At 38.1% G+C, this 18,985-nt stretch overlaps 1 protein-coding gene across 1 annotated transcript; it reads left to right on the forward strand.

Annotated features, from left to right (window-relative positions):
- Positions 1-9,912: 9,912 nt before the first annotated feature.
- Positions 9,913-11,339, forward strand: LOC306998907 (cerebellin-2-like). Its single transcript, XM_079613310.1, has 3 exons — positions 9,913-10,175; positions 10,464-10,598; positions 10,703-11,339. Exons 1-3 carry the CDS (start codon positions 9,956-9,958, stop codon positions 10,984-10,986), a joined length of 639 nt encoding a protein of 212 aa, XP_079469436.1. The 5' UTR covers positions 9,913-9,955; the 3' UTR covers positions 10,987-11,339.
- Positions 11,340-18,985: the final 7,646 nt, after the last annotated feature.

Here is an 18,985-nt window from a genome sequence, read left to right on the forward strand (position 1 = left end):
CAAAATAAAAACTCTGGCAAGCAGATTTTATATACCAACCAAAATAAGCTTCTACCTTTGTTTAATATATGTCACATATTGCCTTGACTTCATAGTCCAGATTTAAGAGGCTTGACACTGATGAACGGTGAAATCACATTCATATATACGTAGATACCATGAATCTTTCATCATTTGAAGATTTGTCTCAAGCCAATGAATGGAGGACATACAGACATGCATGTTTTGATTCCTGAGTCATATTTTCTATCCCGTAACTTTTTTTCTTTCTAGTAGCATTACAACATTATAAAATAAATTCAAACAAACACTTGTAGAAGGAATCTGTGCAACAAGATGGATGGCAAGAGATCACAGCTGATTCCTCAATTGAGAGGTCACTGAAAAAATGTCCACAGTTCAATTGTAAAATCGCCTGTGCAGTTACGCAATGACTTCACATAAAACTGTCTATAATAAGCAAAGAAGCCATTTTGGGTGGTGAAATGCAGGAATTGCATTGTGACTCACTGTGACCTTTTTTGGGAGTGGAGAGGAGAAACTGGCAGGAGGTGACATCAAAGAGGAATGAGTACTGCTGCAATCCAAATGTCCACTGAATGCCCCATAAAGAGCACCCCAGCCTTCACTCCTGACGAAGAGCAACAAGGGAGATTCCAAAGTCAACAATGTTTTCTCCCCCCAAAAACCGCTCCTGTGTTTTACTCTTTTGGCCATGCCCTCAAAGGCGGTGGGGTGGTCTTGTTAAAAAGACCTCCAAAGGACCCCCCTTTCCCCAATTTGTTTTCTTGTGGACAGAAATAACATCAAGTTCCCTTGAAAAATCCCCTCACCCACCCACACAGTTAAGTGATGATTAATGAGTCTATCGCAAAAGAAGCTGCGGGGATGTCTGGTCGCTAAACTCCCAAAGAGTAGAGAGTCCTTTTTTTTTTTTTTTTTACAAAAAATTGAAAGAGTGGATTCAGGCCCAAAGGCTAGAAGCTGAACCTGAACGCAACGTCAACAACCTTTTGAAGTATTTCCTATAGTGTCAGTCCAAGCACTGCAGGATGCTCCATTTGACATAAATTGTGCTGGATATCTCCTTTATTTGTACTCATGAAAAAGAATGATGCTCTTATGCTGAATAACAGTAATATGGAGCTATAGCTGTGGTTCCTCCCAATATTTATCCTTTCAGGATTATGGATAGTGGCCAAAAGGTGGAAACATGGAACATGGTTCCCAACTAGAGTGCGGATCGGGCCGAATTTTTCTGTCCGAGCCCGGCCCGCGTCCGACAGAGCAGTAACCGAACCCGACCCGAGCCCGACAGGCATACAGATATTTATGTCCGAGCCCGACCGGAGACCGGCACTTAAAATCCCATTTTTTTTCTCATACTAATGACACATGTATGTTTGTTTGTGTGGAAAGACAGCTTTTATTAAGCAACTGTAGGAAGGCAATCGGAAATGTCAACAGGATGAGCACATCAGCGCGCAGAGCAACAAGCGCTCTTAACACAGCCGCGCATGCACGTGTTTCGTTGTCACGGCTACATAAATGTCCGCACACAGGAAGACAGATGCGATCTGTCAGATCAAGTGAAAGCATCAGGCACATTGGCTACCTACATAATAAGCTGTTTTAAGCGGGTACCGGCGGGTCCCGTCAGGCTCAGGTCGGGTATCCATCCTCTATTCCCAACACAGTTAAACTAGTGAAAAACATACATTTTCACAGAAGACAGAGATAATGCACCTGAGCCACTCTTGAATCCAGTGATGGCTTGAGATAATCTTTTTCTTCACAATGTCCAGCTTGGCACAAGGCCTGTTCACTTTGAAATAGAGATTAAATAAATGGAAGAGGTAAGGACCTTTTGAACATGAAATGTTATTCAAGTCAGTGCACTTCTCTGATAATTAGTCTTGTTTGTAGGGACATGAGGAGAACATCTCTCTCCACATCAGTGCCAAGAGCAAAAGAGCAGTAGATCTCTAAGTCAGGTCTTAAATAATATACAAGCTATTCCCAAACAGTGCGAACAATGTAGAAGTAGGCTGTAGTTGAATATATGAGGACATTGGGAGTCATTGAAAAGGCGCAAAGCCAAATTTCTAGTCACTTGTCATTGCCCTGTACCTGAGCAGCAAGTCTTCTTTGGCAGTCTAAACATGATTTCGTTATTTGTTCAGGTTATTCAGTATGACTCAGGTGATGACGTCATTGAGACACTGGGAAAGACTCACGCATACTAACAAAGCCTATACTCTTGCTTTGCATGTGGTGGTGTCATCCACTGAAAACCTGTTTCAGCTCTTAAAGGTACTAGAAGATCTCTAGCATCTTACCTTCACAAATCTAGTTTGGCACCTCCTCTTTGTCATATTTAAGTGACAATGACTCATCCTTCACCCAGCAAAATAATGCTTCAAATTCCCATCTAGGGTTGTGGCCATGGCCTAACGGTTAGCATCTATCACCTCTATTATGTTTCCTCCTAATTTCATAGTACTGAGAACAGGCGCGATCAACTCCCAAACCGTTTTTTTGGGGTGCGAGTATTAAAAAAGTCCTCCTAATTTCATGTCTTTACTGACCAGGAAACAGGATCAACACTGTTTCTAAGATTATGCATTTGTGTATCTAAAGACAAGAGGCTGTTTATCTTGGTTAAAGTGGCATGGCATCAGTGTCACTGTGGTCCGCTGGCCACATCCGCTTGAGCTGTGTGCAAACCTCATGCCCCCTCTTGTGTCCAGCTGCAGCAAAGGGAAACAGTGTCCATTTAACTAAAGAGGGGAAAGGTTCAGGGGGGTTGAGACTTGGCCTGTCTGGGAGAGAAAGTGATGTATGCTGGGACGGAAAACCGCATATCTGCAGCTTGACAACTGGACTGTTTTTCTGGATGGTGAGGCAGACGGAGTGGAGCACGGTCCCACTGAGATGAGTCTGACTCTGGCCCACAGAGGAAAGATCCATTGGGTTGCACTAGAGGCTATAGCAGCCCTGCTTCACCCAGCCAAACACACACATACTGTACAGGGTTTTTCATTGGCCCCCCTCACCCTTAACACCGCCAGCCAAGTCTCTCAGACAGTACAAACACACACACACACACACACACAATCTGTACACTTGGCATAACCCTCTTTAACCCCGTCTACTGAATCCCAGATAAGTACACAAAAATTAAAAAAAAAACATGTATTCTTTAAAATTACATTCTGATGAACACTCAAATACTCCTATGACAAGCAGAAGGAACAGTCTAATTTATAGAGACCATAAAAGCAAAGGGATAAATATGGTTGCACTTGATCCAGAGAGGAACAATTTATTGGTTAAAATAGCCTAGTTTGGGTTTGTAACTTCTAATGGCAGGAGAGTCTAAATGTGTGCAGTGTCTCATGCACACACACAGTGAGAATTTTAACACATATTATTGGGAGTGCTCAATGCCCTGACTTAATATGCTGGCCAGACATGCAGAAAAAGGGCTTACTGAAGCAAAACCTCCCTCACGCAGTCAGGGACATGTAAAACACCCGCTAGACTGTGGCTCCACTTTCACGCATACTGGAGGAGAGAAAAATAGCACTCCATTTTTATAATTCCACTATTTCTCTGGAACATGCACAGAAATCGAAACGACCATAATAAATCCATTCTTAATGGTCTTTGTGGGAGTTTGGAGCTGCAGTCTGGGGTAGAGGAACACTTGCATTTTTAGTAAAAAATAAAATAAAAAAGGGGTTTGGTTTGGGGAATGAAAGATAATATGATCAGCCAGTAAAGAGACAACAGAGATGAGTTTTTGAAGGCATGTTTGATTGAAGAGTAGGGTTGGGAATCTAATTTATTGATCCCCAACCCTACTCTTCAATCAAACATGTCTTGTATAGTACATTAGAAAGATTTTCGTGACGTTTGTTGAATAAAAATAAATAAATCATACTGTATAGCATGACCAGTGTAGTCTGATTTGGGATCATTTTCATATCGATCAAAAGACCAATGAGTCATTTGTTTATTTGCCTTTGACTTGAGTCAGTGTAATTACATACAGGTTTTGCAAATGACAGAGTGTAGTTAAACATAGCTGAATTGTTAAAATGCTTATAATTCCCATTCCTGTTAAAAGAACACTCTCCTCTTAGAGTTTGCGCTGTGCACTTGGGTTTTATCAAGGTTCCACATCCAAGAATGAGCTTTTTTATTACTGTTGTCTCATTTTCCCTCTCTACCCCATTTAATACTTAGAAGCAAGAGTGTAAACATCAGCAGGCACCTGGTTCATCCAGGCCTGAGTCGACTATGAAAGGCCCCATTAAGATAACAAGGGTGTCCGTGTGCCTCAGGCCCCGAACATGTTGTTGTAATGCAGATCCCCATGAGCACCCAGCTGCACTGAGCTCTGAGTGCCACTGCCCCGTGAACCATGGAAAACGGCCCCACAGCAGTTTAGCTCGTTCACTTTTCAACAATGTAAGGTGTGATTTTGCACAGGCAGCTTGTGTGGATTCAGTGTACCATTTGTGCCAGACACTGGCTCAGATTCTCTGCTTTACGTCAAGCCTAGCTAGAGGACAGAGGTTTAGGCATAGATCATTAAAGAGGTTGATCAGTAAAACTAGTTTCCAGCGCTCTGGAAGTATCTGCTGCTACAGTAGATCATGCAGTAGAGCGAATAGCTGGTTGAGAGTTTTGAACTTTTTTCCTGTAATTGTGCATACATGCATCCAGACTACATGAAAAGCAGAGTTTGAGTTGGGGAACAAATTCTTTTAACGCTAGAAGGGGTCAGATTTGCAAGACGGCGTCCATCAACAATCCGCCCCAAATTCTGCACATTATTTTCCCCTTCCAAGGAAGTCAGGCAAAAAGGAATGAAACAGAGTAAGAAGAGAGGAGAGGAGAGGAGGGAGGAGAGCTGGCGTAATTCAAACAGGCGGCAGACCGGAAATTAGCAGATGGCTAGTTCCTGCATTTAGATGGAACCAGGAAGAAGAAAGCGCAGTGGTGTCGGTAAGGTAACAGTCAGGTCATTGAAAGCATAGCTTCCTTCTTTTTAAAAAACATTATTTTTTTTCATGCTGCCTCTGCTATCTTTGTTCCCACATCCCCTCAAAAAGCTCATTTCAATAGCTCGGTTACAGAATATAAAGTATGAATGCTGCAGTCTGCGCGAGGCCTCCCGCTGGTGCGGCTGTTCCGTTCCAGACGCCAGTTGTACCATTCAGACCATTTCATTCTAGAGTTGTTTTTGTGTGCAAACGTATTGCTTCGTCCAATGGGAGGAAGTCGGGGCATCATATGAATGCGAGATCAAACGGTGTTAGACGGGAACTTAGACGTGATCTGATTAGTAACTGTTAATGGAATCTCCTGACTTGCTTTTTGACTGAAAGCAGAAACTTTGGCGGGCCAGGCGCATGTGGTCTGCTCAACATGCTCTGCTGGTAGAAAGCTGAGGAAGCACAGATGTCTGCTAGATTACCATCGGTCTAATCAATATGTTTTTGTAAATGCAGCAGACATCTTGGCTCAAATCTTGGGTGAGCATGCTGTATTCCCACAGTTTAGTCTGCCACATCCAGCGACAAAGTTCAGCATATTACGACATGCTAATTATGAAGATTCTTGTGTAGCTAAAGAAGATCAAATCCCACAAGGGTTCAGATTAATCATACCGATTCTTTCTGAGCCGAGAGTTGTTTATGTGTTCCAGCCAAAATGTGAAGAACACACACTGAAAGCATCAACATTGTTTGTAAGAGTAAATAACCAATTCAGTAAGCTTGTTAAAGAGCTGAAATGTGCCCATCTAATACACGCTACAAATGTGTTTATAACCATGCAAGATGGTTTATAGGAAGGTTTTGGGTTACCTTCAATCTAAAGTTTACGTGCCGCATCTGTGGATAGCTGTTGATTATCATAGCTGTCATTTTACTCATATTTCAGTGTGTGAGCAAATTCAAAAATGTGTGTGCAGTAAATACTCTTACACTGGACATTGGACTCTGAAAGCATTTTCATTATTTATAATAAGCAATTGGCCAATTTAATGGACCAATCAGTCTAAATTCATATTATGTTGCTATTATGCCATTTCTTTAATCTAATATACAGCACTATATATTATATATAATCATTCAGATGGATGGATGCAGCACTGGCTCCACTGAGACTCCAGGGCATTTGTGTGCTCAATTATATAGACGAATTTTTGATTCTAGCACAGTCTCAGGAAATATCGGTTCAACATTGAGATATCGTCTCCGTTCAAATAAGGCACTTGGGTTTGAGGCTCAACTCCAAGAAAAGTGCACTGTCTCCTCAGCAGACGACGCGTTTTTGGCAGAGGCATTTCGAGAGGGTTCTCCAGACTGGGGTCAGTCTACTATTGGTAGCCCCATTGTGGCCGGCCCTGCTGGTCTTTCCCCATCCACACTTAAGGTCTACGGGGTGGCCATAGCTGTCCCTGTCACTCTCTGAACCCGATTGCCGACCATCACTTCCCTTAAGAGAGTGGGGGATTTGCAGGCCCTTTCTATTGCTCCCTTCTCCTTGGAGTTTGCTCCTGGGAGAGTGAAAGCTATTTTTGAACAACATTTTTACACAGTATTGGTAATTAACCTCTTGAGGCGCACTGTCCAGACTTCGGGCTTGACATCACTTTGTTTACCATGGTATACATTTCCTATATAGAATACTGTCTAAACATATTGAGAATGATAACACATTATACATCATTTGAAAGTTATAAGGGTTTATTGTCAATCTACGGTGTCTGTTTTACTATATAGATGCTCCAGCAACAGTAATATTGTAATTTGTCTTGGAAGTCCAAATGACAACATGATAAATCAAAACAGGACTTCATACCTTTGTTATGAAATAGCGATTGCGAGATGAATCCAATCCAATGGGTAAAATGTCCATGATAATCGTCCATTGAAAAACATCCAACAGCACTTTTGCTCCACAAAAGCGTTAAATCCATGAAATATTGATACATTGTCCATTGTTTGCGTCATTTTTCCTCCTGAACGATCTGCTCTCCATCATCGTTCTTCAATAAATTATGCAATCTGAGCACCGTTTATGTTGTAAAACTTTATCATATTCATTAGACTCTCATAAACAAATGAGCCCGCTCTTAAAGTTTATTTTTCAAAATATTGCTGCAGTTTTAGTTTTGTGGTGTCTTGAGAGGTATATTCTCCAGCCACTGTCATTGTAGTAAATCTGACGGACAAAACTTTTAGCCAATGCCAAGACGATTTCAACGTGTGTGCTGTTTATCTTCCGCATGTGCAGATGTGCACAGACATATCTGTCTCGACCATTCAGAAATCAGAGCTCGTATGACAGGTGCACCTGTCACGTCACACAAAACTACAAATCTCCAAAACCACAAGCTATTTCTCAGCCTTTGACTCAGTTTTCAATTGCATAAAACACGTTTTTCAAAACACTACACGCACACAAATCTAACAGGAAGTGACTTGCTTTCCTTTTCCAAACACAACCAATCAAAATGCTACACTTATTCACCAGGTCACACACACACTCCTCACATGTGCAAACACTACAGTAATTGCTGATCACTAATCAATCACTGCTTTACTGTAATATAGGCCTATAAATAGGTCAAAGGTCAGATTACCTGTTTATTGTTTTGAACAATGGATGCCAACAATGGACAGAGACCCCACACACACACAAGTGTGTTCTTTACTGTATTCTAAAGAATATACTTTTGGTTTACATATGTTTATGGTTTTGTTGTATGCTACTGTATACAACAGTAGTGTTTGGCCTAATAAATATTTTCTGCTTCTACATTGCATTGGTGTTTACAATGTACTTGTTACCCCTCTCAGCAGATTACTTTCACTGTAGAACATTGTATTGAAATGTAGATATAAGCCTATCAAAGACCAAAGAGCTTTAGATTTAGAACAACAGTGTTTACATGGTATATCCAAAAATGTGAAGTGTTTGCCATTTGATGCAAATGCTTCATTCTGACGTGTGTTTATGGCATTTTGATGCAGTGTTACATTTTGAAGGAGATGTGAGGCATTTTGCATTTTGTGTGTGCAGTTTTGGGAATTGTGTGTAAGCAGTTGGAAAAAACTGTAAAACACTAAAATAAAAAAAATAAAAACACCACCTTTTAACATCATGAAATTGTTCGTAATTAATTAAAACATTTAAAAGAATGGTTTAGTAACTAACAGCTTTCTCTAGCCCTCAGATATTTTTCTGTTGCCAAGGGGCACTTTGGAGCTCCAAGTGGCCTTTTTTGAAAAAGGCACAAGTCAGAGAAAAAACCTTGCAGAAACCTCTTTTTTTTTTTGTTATATCATCCTCAAACTTGAAACATAACTTCTTACGGCTTGTGGCTTTGGGCCCAGTTTGTATAAAAATAATCATTCCATTAAACTTCAGCTTGTCTAACCTTATTGTTTTATTGTTTTTACTTATACCTATTAATTCTAAAAGTTTGAGAATGAAGCTCTATTTTTCTACTTTCAAATGACTATGCTCATAATCCAAATGGTTTAAGAAAGACAACAGTTTGAGTTCAAGCATGTAATTTTCCTGTTAACAGTAGTATTTTGATATTACGCGGGTTTTCTCCTCTGCTATTGACGCTTGCTGGTGGGACGAGATGCATTCTGGGATACCTGTCTGTCTCAAGTTTGCACAAGTCACCTCTACATGCATCCTCGGTAAAAAGGGCGGATCAACACATCCGGGGGATTTGAACTGGACTTGGCTAGATGTGAACTTTTGAATTGGGACAGTACTTGGGCAGCGACTGATGACGTTTCACAAGTCCACAAGAACACAAGTACAGACAAGAACGCATATTGAGAAACGGCCAAGAAGTAGTAGTAGAAGTAGTAGTAGTAGTAGTAGTATATCAGTAATCTGGTGGATTTTGTAGGCAGGTTAAAACTGGATTTAGATTTTTAAAATGTACTGTAAAGGAATACCAATGGTTTATGTTTAATAAACATATAATAATAATAATAATAATAGCATGAATATTTACATTTTGCAGGTAGTTCAAGACTGACTTTAGACTTTTAAAAAAGTACTGTAAGGGAATACTAATATTTATTAAAAGCTACAATAATTCAATTCAATTCACATTTATTTGTATAGCGCCTTTCACAATATACATTGTTTCAAAGCAGCTTTACAGAAAATGCATGAGTCCACATTACAGTTTCGATTGATCTGTTATCAGAGGTAATGTCTAAGTAATGCATTTCAGAAATGTACATATACAAAGTCACAGTTAGCTAAAAATGTATTCATTTAAACAATGTAATAATTTAAGGCAACCAATAATGACACTATGACTGTTACGGTTGGTTGAAATGAAGGAGGACTGCAGTATCTAAATGCAGCAGTTCAAACTTTTATTTGCACAGAACTCAGAAAACAAACTGAACACACTTGAACAGAACTTAACCAATCAGTGACCACACAGGCTGGGAGAGTGAGAGAACTGAACCAATTAAACAAACTGATAACCAACCTAGAAACACAGATATGAACAGAAAAGCAGATCAAAACTAAACTCAAAACGTGACAAAAAGACTCAAATAGTGACAATGACAATGTTTTTGGTGAGTTTATAACGTAAACATTTTTTCATAATGTAAAATTGTTATTACGTTATGAGCTCATATCTTTGATTACATTTTGAGAAAATTATTATATGAACATTTTATTACAATAATAATGTAATACTTATTACATGATGTGCAGCTATTACATTATGAGTTGCTACGAACAAAGGTTAGAGTTGTAACCAGGGATGGTTTTGGAGTCCAAAGTCTATTGGACAATTTAAACAATTACGCAAGCTGTTTTTAAGACTATAAGAGAATGATAATTCAGTTGATTCAGTGCATTGCTAGAAACCAAGAGCACAATAATGTTGATTTTTGTAACAGTTTTAATGCTCAGTGTGTGGGCTATATCGGCAGATGATGTACTTTCATTAGACACAAACATCCTTGAAGAACTGGTAAAAATAAAGACCATGGAAACAAAAATGAAATCTATGGATATTGAACTGGAGAAAATGAAGACCATGGAAACTAAAATGAAATCTATGGAGATTGAAATGGAGCGACTAAGAACAGAAAACAAAGGTAACATGATCTGACACTAGATACATGACACGGTTGTCTCAGCGTAAAATTAAATGCAATAATTAGCATATTTATTATGTTTTGTCATCAATGCAGCACTGACTACAAAGCGGAAAAAGTTTGAGGAAAAGACAAGTATTTCGGCTAAATAATAAACTTTATTTTGACGTGTAGGGCCCTGAAACAATTTCCAACCAGTAATAGTATTACATCGATGAAATTAAAAGATATCTGAAGGTTATTTCTTTTTGCTTGCCTGTTCACTTTCTTCTCCCCTCTTTTTATCAGGAAGGGTGAAAGTAGCATTTTCAGCCACGCTGTCAGCTTTTTCCCTCAAATTCATCGGCCCTTCTGCAAATGCAACCACTCTTGTGTATGAAAATGCATTAACTAACATTGGAAATGCTTACGACACAAATACAGGTATCATGACATTGCTCAAAGAAATTCTAAACACGATGCTGTACAATTTTATCAGGTCATTTATAAACTATTTTAAGAACCCAAGTTTCTACCGTTATCAACAGGAATCTTCACTGCACCAGTAAAAGGAGTGTATTACTTCAACTTTGTGCTCTTCAATGTCCGCGGCATGTCGACTGGTGTGAGAATGCTAAAGAATGGACATCATGTGGTCAGCGCAACAGATAACCCTCCCGAGCAGGACACAGAAGACACTGCGTCCAACGCCGTCAGCCTTCTGCTGGAAGAAGGGGACCGGATAAATCTTGAGCTCTGGGAGAACCGCCGTGTCTACACAGATGGGAACAGACGGAACACCTTCAGTGGACACCTTCTTTTTACTATGTGAAGTTTCAGGGGTTGTATTTAGATAAAATAGTCTAACTTTCCTGAATCTGTGAAGAAAAAAAAGAAGAAAAAAGAGTCAAAGCTGGGCAAGACCAAAATAAACCAAAATAAATAAATTTTGTCTAAGTATGACACAATCAAAAAGTTTTAAAATAGCCTACAAAAATCATTCAAATTCCACACACTGCTTTGTATAATTTTTTTTTTCATTATTCATTAGTTATTAAACCTGTGTCAATGTCAAACAATATACATGTTTGTTATGTAGATCCTTGCAATTCTTACTTAAATGTCATATAATTTTCAATGCATATTACATGAATAAAGTCATATCTTGCTAGTGAAGATGAATAATTGTCTTAGGTATGGTCCACACTGTTAGACCTTACCAGGGTTTTTAAAAAAAGTAAAATACTGGCAACACTGTTACCAGTAATTTACTGTTAATTGTACAGTTCTTTACTGCAATCTACAGTATTTTACTGTAAAAATACAATGCCGTTAACTAACTCGAGTTAACTAATTTCACGTGCAGAAACCGACTGCCTTAAATTGACCAACAGTCGTTTTAAATGTATAAACTAAAATTTAAAATGCACTAATATTGTGAGCAAAGTATTACCATGAAATTTTATTTGAGACAACTAAAAAAATATTGTAAATAAATAGATTTCCGCTGGTCCAGCAACTACAGTACACAGTCACCGCCTGTTAAATACAGCAACATGCAGCAGGGCTCTCAAGTGTCCCGCATTGAGCGTGACAGTCACTCATTTCAGTCTTTTGTCACGCACTCCCGCCACACATTGTATTTCTCACGCGGAAAAACTATTTATATAATATATTTAATATGCCGCAGCGCCTATTAAAAAACTTTTCGTAAAACTTTAGTTTAGGGTCCAATTCTCACTATTAACTAGTTGGTTATTAGCATGCATATTAGTAGGATATTGGCTGTTTATTAGTATTTATAACGCACATATTAATACCTTATTCTGAACTACACAAAATACTATATTCTACATCCCTTAATCACCCAATACCTAAACGTAACATCTACCTTACTACACTGTTGTTTTGTAAACCCTTGCTGTAAAAAAAGGCCAAATTCTGACAGCATCACACCATTTTCCATTAAAACAGTAATATATCGTAGAAAACAATGCATTCTGGGTTATATTTGTAGTTTTCGAGAAAATAGCCTATAGTCAGTGTCTGATCTGGGCCGTGTGACATAGCCCCATATGCATTTGAATGCACTGCAGTACCGGTCCGGAAACAGAAATGATTAGTTCATCTCTCTTTCTATTTGTAGCGAGATACCAGCGCGGTCACGTGACAAAAGAACGAAGGACTCAGACTCGAAAGATTAACTTTTCATCCTATGGTTTGTGACTTGAAGAACGAACGACTCATACCCAAACCAGACTCGATATGAACTAATAATTTCTATTTCCGGTACTGACAGCATAGTCTCTATGGGACTGACAGGAAGAACGAAAGCCTCGGACCTGGCCGAACCCGAAGACTCAAGAGAGATGAACTAATCATTTCGGTTTCATGTACTGAACCTATGGGATGTTGCGCGCATGCGCGGTCAACACAAAACAAACAAATCACTCTCTGAAACAACTCGGTAGTATCCCGAGTCGTATTCCGAGTCATATTAAAGGGATAGTTCACTTTGAAATTCAATTTGGTATGTTTTAGCTTACCTCAAGGGCATCCAAGATGTAGTTGTCTTTTTTTCCGCATTAGTTTCAATTTTGATATTTTTAGGTCAACCCGTTCTTGTCTGACAGTCATATCATGCAGGTCCACGGTCACTGTCTCAAAGAGCATGCACAGAGTCCAAATTAAAACAATTCCCCATCGTCCAAATTAAACAATTCCCCATCGTAAGTACACATTGATGGCCTAAGACACGAAACGAGCGGTTTGTGTGAGAAAACGAACGGTATTTATATCGTTTTTACCTCTTGTAACACAGCCACGACCAAGCGATCTGAGGGCGGGAGCGCTTCCTTCTGTGTGACGTGTGCGCAGACTGGTGCATAGGTGTATACACTAGATTTCGCCTTGGCTACGGCAGTTCATTGGAACGAATGTCTTTAATGTGACACCCTTTGTTGCTTCCAGGTGTGCCGTCACACTCTACGTCATCACGCAACACCAATAGAATTGAACTAGTTTCATTCATACTTCAGACGTGTTACACTAAGGGGCGGTTCCCAAAGTGTCATATTGACGCAGTACTCATTCCCTTTTTCAGGGAACAAGGGTTACAGTCGTAAACCGAGACGTTTTAATTTAGTGCATTTTTACAGTAACACACTGTAGATTACAGTAAAGAACTGTAAAAAAGCCTGGTAAGGTCTAACAGTGTAACTATTAATTTGAGGAGTTTATTGAGGCAAAAGTCATAGTTAATAGTTAGTTAATAGTGAGAATTGGACCCTATTCTAAAGTGAAGACATTAAATTACCACTATTGCCAGCCCAGCCGTATAGTGACCAATAGTGAACAGAAAAAACAAAACAAAAAAACATACATATTAGCAAAGCTTGTTTGGAATAAAGTGTGGCTGAGTTTATTTGGATTTAAAAAAAAATTCTGTTTCATTTCCCACTGTTCTGAAATCTGCTCTCTTTAGGCCCAATCGGTGCATTTCTGATCTCAGATCATCATATTTCCCTGTTCATCAGCACACGTTCCCACCGCTGGCTGTAATAACATGAGCATAAGTCACCAAGGCCCCCTATTATAAACAGGTGTCAGGGTAGCATTAAAAAATGACAACTTAATTCAGACCTGAGACGCTTTGTAAGACTGGATTAACACATCGTCAGGGGCCATTTATTTTTATTGCATCTACATGGCTTTAGGGAGGTGGCAGTCCTGCCTGAGAAAGACGCCTCTGTTCAGAGATGGATCTGTCTGTTCTTGTGCTCGTCTGTGAATATGTGAATGCCTGTCTTTCCCAGGCACAGTATGTAGGGGATTTAAATGGGTTTCTATGAGATTTAAAAAGTTTTACAAATCAAAATCCTCCTGTACTGGATTTAAAAATCTAAAACCATATCCAGCTTACCAATATTGATCTGTACACTTCAAAGAGTATACATTCACTATATATGATCTCTACATTAACTCTACATCACTCATGATCATCATACCTGTTTGAATATCTCTAGAATATTGAACATTGTATTTGTTTGAATAAATATTTTGTTAATGGGTATAATTAAGCTTGATTTGATCTATTCTACTTTTTAATGATTCTTTAACAAAGTGGTAATATTGCAGTTGTGTTATCAAGTTATTAATACTAAATTACAATTTAAGAGTTTTAAATGGAAAGTAATGTGATACATTACTTTTTCTCACCTGGGCTTGCTTGTTTTTTTGTTTTTTTAATAACTAAAAGTACATTTTGGCAAATTCCGAGGTCCTTTCACACCAAGGAAATGCATATTTACTCCGAACAGTAGAGGGTGCAGTATTTGAATTAGTTTTTAATATGTAGTTTTTTTTCCGAAAGTTTATTTCAATTTAGTAGTCAAGTCAAGTCACCCTCATTTATATAGCGCTTTTAACAATATAGATTGTATCAAGCAGCTTTACAGTGATAATAGGAAATTACAGTAACAGAGATTGTTTGTGCTTTACAGCAGCTCTAGAATAAAGTTATTGTCCAGCTAAAGTTAGATTTGATTGATTCACTTCCGTCGCAACTCGCAACGATCATTAGTTATTAACGTAGGGGCCGCTAACACGACACCGTTAATGCGGTGAAAACACTTTATGCGATCCGGCCGCTCATCCGCACAAAACAGTGCCTGGTATCTCGAGAACGCAAACCATGAAATAAGTTCCAAGGTACAAGCCTTGAAAAATCTATAATGCAGAATTATTTTTTACTTTTTTTTTAAAACTTTTTTTCATACTTTAACTTAAACGAAAAAGGATTTTTTTTACCTTGACATCTAGCTAAAATAAGTTTACGTTTTTTTTAATGCTTCATTTTATATTAGTTAATGTTTATTTTATTTAAAGTAACAATTATATATATTTTTAATGGTTTTAGTTTTAGATAACGATATTGGGCCTCATTCACCAACTGTTCTTACGAAGAAATGTGTTCTTAAACTTACGCACTTTTTACGTAGATTCTGACATTCACTGTGTTTTGTTATGTTTTCTTATCTTGGATTTGTTCTAAGAACAAAATCTACGCACTCTCAAGAGCACTCTTACACACCTTTGAGTGATGACAGTTTGCTCCAAATAATTGGTTACTGCATTTTATTTAATTCTACAGTCGTTTAATTCTACAGTCATTTACAATGATAGTATTTTACTGTAATGTATTTCTGATCATTAGTTCATAAAAAATCATAGTATGCAAACAAACACTAACACTGCAATTTACATCAGCAATTAAGCTGATTAAATAAAATTGTATGCCTCGTTTGGTATTTACCTGTCCCAGTGTAATTTCTAGAAGTTCTTTTTTCGTTTAGTGATCGGGACCACCACCGTCTGCTCGTCTTTTGGACATTCTCCAACTTTTCTTGCACGTGGCCCTGAAGTGTCATGTCCTTATATGGGAATTTGCGGGCGTTTTCTTATGCTAATTAGGCTGCTGGCACGCGCTTTCAATTACGAAGATTCATCAATCCTAAGAACACAGGTGCGAACAATTCTGTTGTTTAAGAACATGTCATGAAATCGACGTAGACTTTTCTTAGGAAGTTTATGAAGTACAAAGTTAAGAAAATTCTTAGGAAGATATTGGTGAATGAGGCCCATTAACCCTGGCTACTGGCTACTTTGAAAAGGGCCTTCAGTATTTAATTTGAAATTCATCCTAATTCAAAAGGCAATATATCAACAACAAAATAAATCAGCACTCGCCATTCAATTTATAGGAACTTTAAGGGTTAATTAAGATCATCAGAAAGTGAAAGTGAAAAATATTTATTCCTTTCCACAAATAGTCCAGACTTGTGGACGGTAAATACATTTGCTTCCAAGGATCAATGAAGCACATCAGCCTTAACCAATGAGAAGGTACACACATCGACAATAACTAAATAAACGTAAAGATTATTATAAAAAGAAAATGTCTCAGATAAACTGTCTTCCGTTCTTAACACAATCAAATGAAGCTTGAATCCCCAGTATATATTTGCAGAAGTGTAACGGTGTGTATCTTTCTCTCGGCTCGGCACTTTGCATCTGTCTTTTATAAAGCACATCAAATAGAGACAGAACAGCTGGAGTTGAGCAGCACCTGTTTCCTACACTTCCACTACACATGCAGTTCACAGGCTTCAAAGAGCCACAGGAGCTGACCTCTGCTGAGAGCAATGCCAATATCAGACACATACAGAAGTCATGGAGGACTGCATGTCAACAAGAGCATGCGCAGACAGCAGCACTCCTGCGCTGAAATACAATCAAAACTCAAATTACACTGAGCAGTCCTTCAGCCTGATACTAAAACAGAATTAAACGTAATCCATTTAGTCACACCATGCTTTAATAGCATGATATAGTACTTAATAATATAATATATCGTAAGTAAGGGATAATGTACATCCAACCGGTTGTTATCTCAGAATAACCCCCGACAAGGTGGTGTGGATCAGGTCTTGCTTTACACTGAAGGGGTTTATTCTGAGATAACAACCGGCTGGATGTACATTATCCCGCTTATTGCACAGCTACTTGCCACATAAGTAAATAATTAAACTATGATATTTGATTAGGTCTTTAGACCTAAAGCTTCCACGGAGAGAGCGGTTGCAAGCGCTGCAACTAGACGGACATTTAAGAGATACGGTATACAGTCATAACACTTATTACACAGCATTTCGCCACATAAATAATTATGGAGATAAGAGATATTGATTTGAGATGAAACGGTTTTAAAATCGTACCTGTTTGTATCTTATAATCCAACAGTGTACAAAACAATAGTCACAAAATGGCCGCCGCTGCGTTTGTATGAAACAAGAGAGAGCGATTCGATGATACTGGATGGCATGATTAAATAACTGTACACAAAATATTGATTCGACTGAGTTTTAATACGTTATCTGTTTTCAGCGGTTGTTATTGAGGAACAACATACCGCTGGATGGCGCGGTTGACAAATCAGAATCAAGTATTCCACAGAGCAATGTAATAACATAATATTATATTATAATATAATTTTGGGTAACACTTTATTATGATGGTCCACTTTAGATATTCTACTGACCATAAGTAACTTTGCAACTACATGTCAACTTATTCTAACCCTAACCTAATAGTAATTCTCTAATGACAGTTATGTCAAGTCAAGTCACCTTTATTTATATAGCGCTTTTTACAATACAGATTGTATCAAATCAGCTTCACAGTGATAACATGAAAATAATACGACAAAGTTTGTTTCTAGAAGAAAATGCAAAAAAAATTGCATCATCGTCCACCTTAAGTAAGGCACCAATAATATTGGTGAATAATAAATGTCCCCAACTGAGCAAGCCAAAATCCAAAGTCATAGTACTAACCTTTACTCATATGTTTAAAAAACAATGTAGTTTTCCAGTTTTTTCATCAAACAAGTATCATTATCCATCACAAATCATTACATTACTGTATGCACGTATAACTTTACTGTGGTAGCAATACAACACATTTTGCATATTTTTTTTCATTGAGATTCACTGTTTTTGATAGTTATGACTTGATGAGACATTATCTATTCTATACAGACCAGTGCAGCACAACAGCATGTGTTATAGCAATGTTATAATAATGAGTTGCCATGCTCGGCATGCTTTCTGGAATAAATATTGATAATGCATTTATTTATTCACTGGTTAAAATGTTGCATGTTTGTTATATTTAACTACTTGACTATGAAAAGCTTATAGCTTGCCAAAAACTTTCTAAGTAGCTTCCTCAACACTGGTGCACACTTGAGCGTATGTAACTACATTTTATTTGCAAGGTAAATATAGACTAAATCTGATAATTAATGAAACCTTAGATCAGCAGTTGAGAATGTCTAAAGTGTGTTCTTTTACTGTTGACATCTGTGAACACACAGGCGTGTGTGTCTGTGTGTGTGTGTGTGTGTGTGTGTGTGTGTGTGTGTGTGTGTGTGTGTGAACTCTGTGGGAAAAGGACTCAGATTGGGGTCAGTGGTGTGTGAGTGACAGCAGGAAGGTAATGAAGCCAGATCTGACCTGCAACATTACTCACAGCTGAGACTCGTCCCGCTTGTGTTTGTGAGCTGTCTGAGTGGGTGGCCAATAGCTGATAAACATTAGTGCTCGCGGAAGGCTAATAGATTCGGATTGATAAGTGAATCAGATAGCATGACTGCAATATATGCGGATCTACTGTATACATTCTGTCTCATAAAACACTTTAGATATATCACATTCACAAAAAAAGTCAGTGATTAAAAACAAAACTATTTATCATCGGAAAAAAATCTGATTTTATATATACTTTTAACCTCTGAAGAAAAAAGAAAAGAAAAAAACTGTATATTTTTGTGTAGAGCGGAACTTGGTTGGATCGTGAACGTCACTGATTGGTTAATATTGTTTTTCCCGCCCACATTGCCTTGATTATGTCAACAGAAAGAACAAATCATTTCAGAGGTCAAAAAATGTATTGATTAGTGCACTTTAGACATTCTACTAATACTTTGCAATTACATGTCAACTAACCCTCATTAATTTGCAACTACATGTCAACTAACTATTTTTAGTTAGTTAGTTCCCAACACTGTTGTGTGTGAACATAATCACACTGAGATGATGACAGTCTTCTTCACATCTGGAAAAAAAACCTCATATTTTTGTGTAGCGCTTGGTTATTCGTTATTCAATATTTAGCGCTTGGTTGGATCGTGAAACGTCACTGATTGGTTAATATTATTTTTCCCGCCCACATAGCCTTGATTATGTCAGCAGAAAGAACAAATCATTTCA

The sequence above is a fragment of the Phoxinus phoxinus genome, assembly GCF_949152265.1.
Source record: "Phoxinus phoxinus genome assembly, chromosome: 5".
NCBI lineage: Eukaryota > Metazoa > Chordata > Actinopteri > Cypriniformes > Leuciscidae > Phoxinus > Phoxinus phoxinus.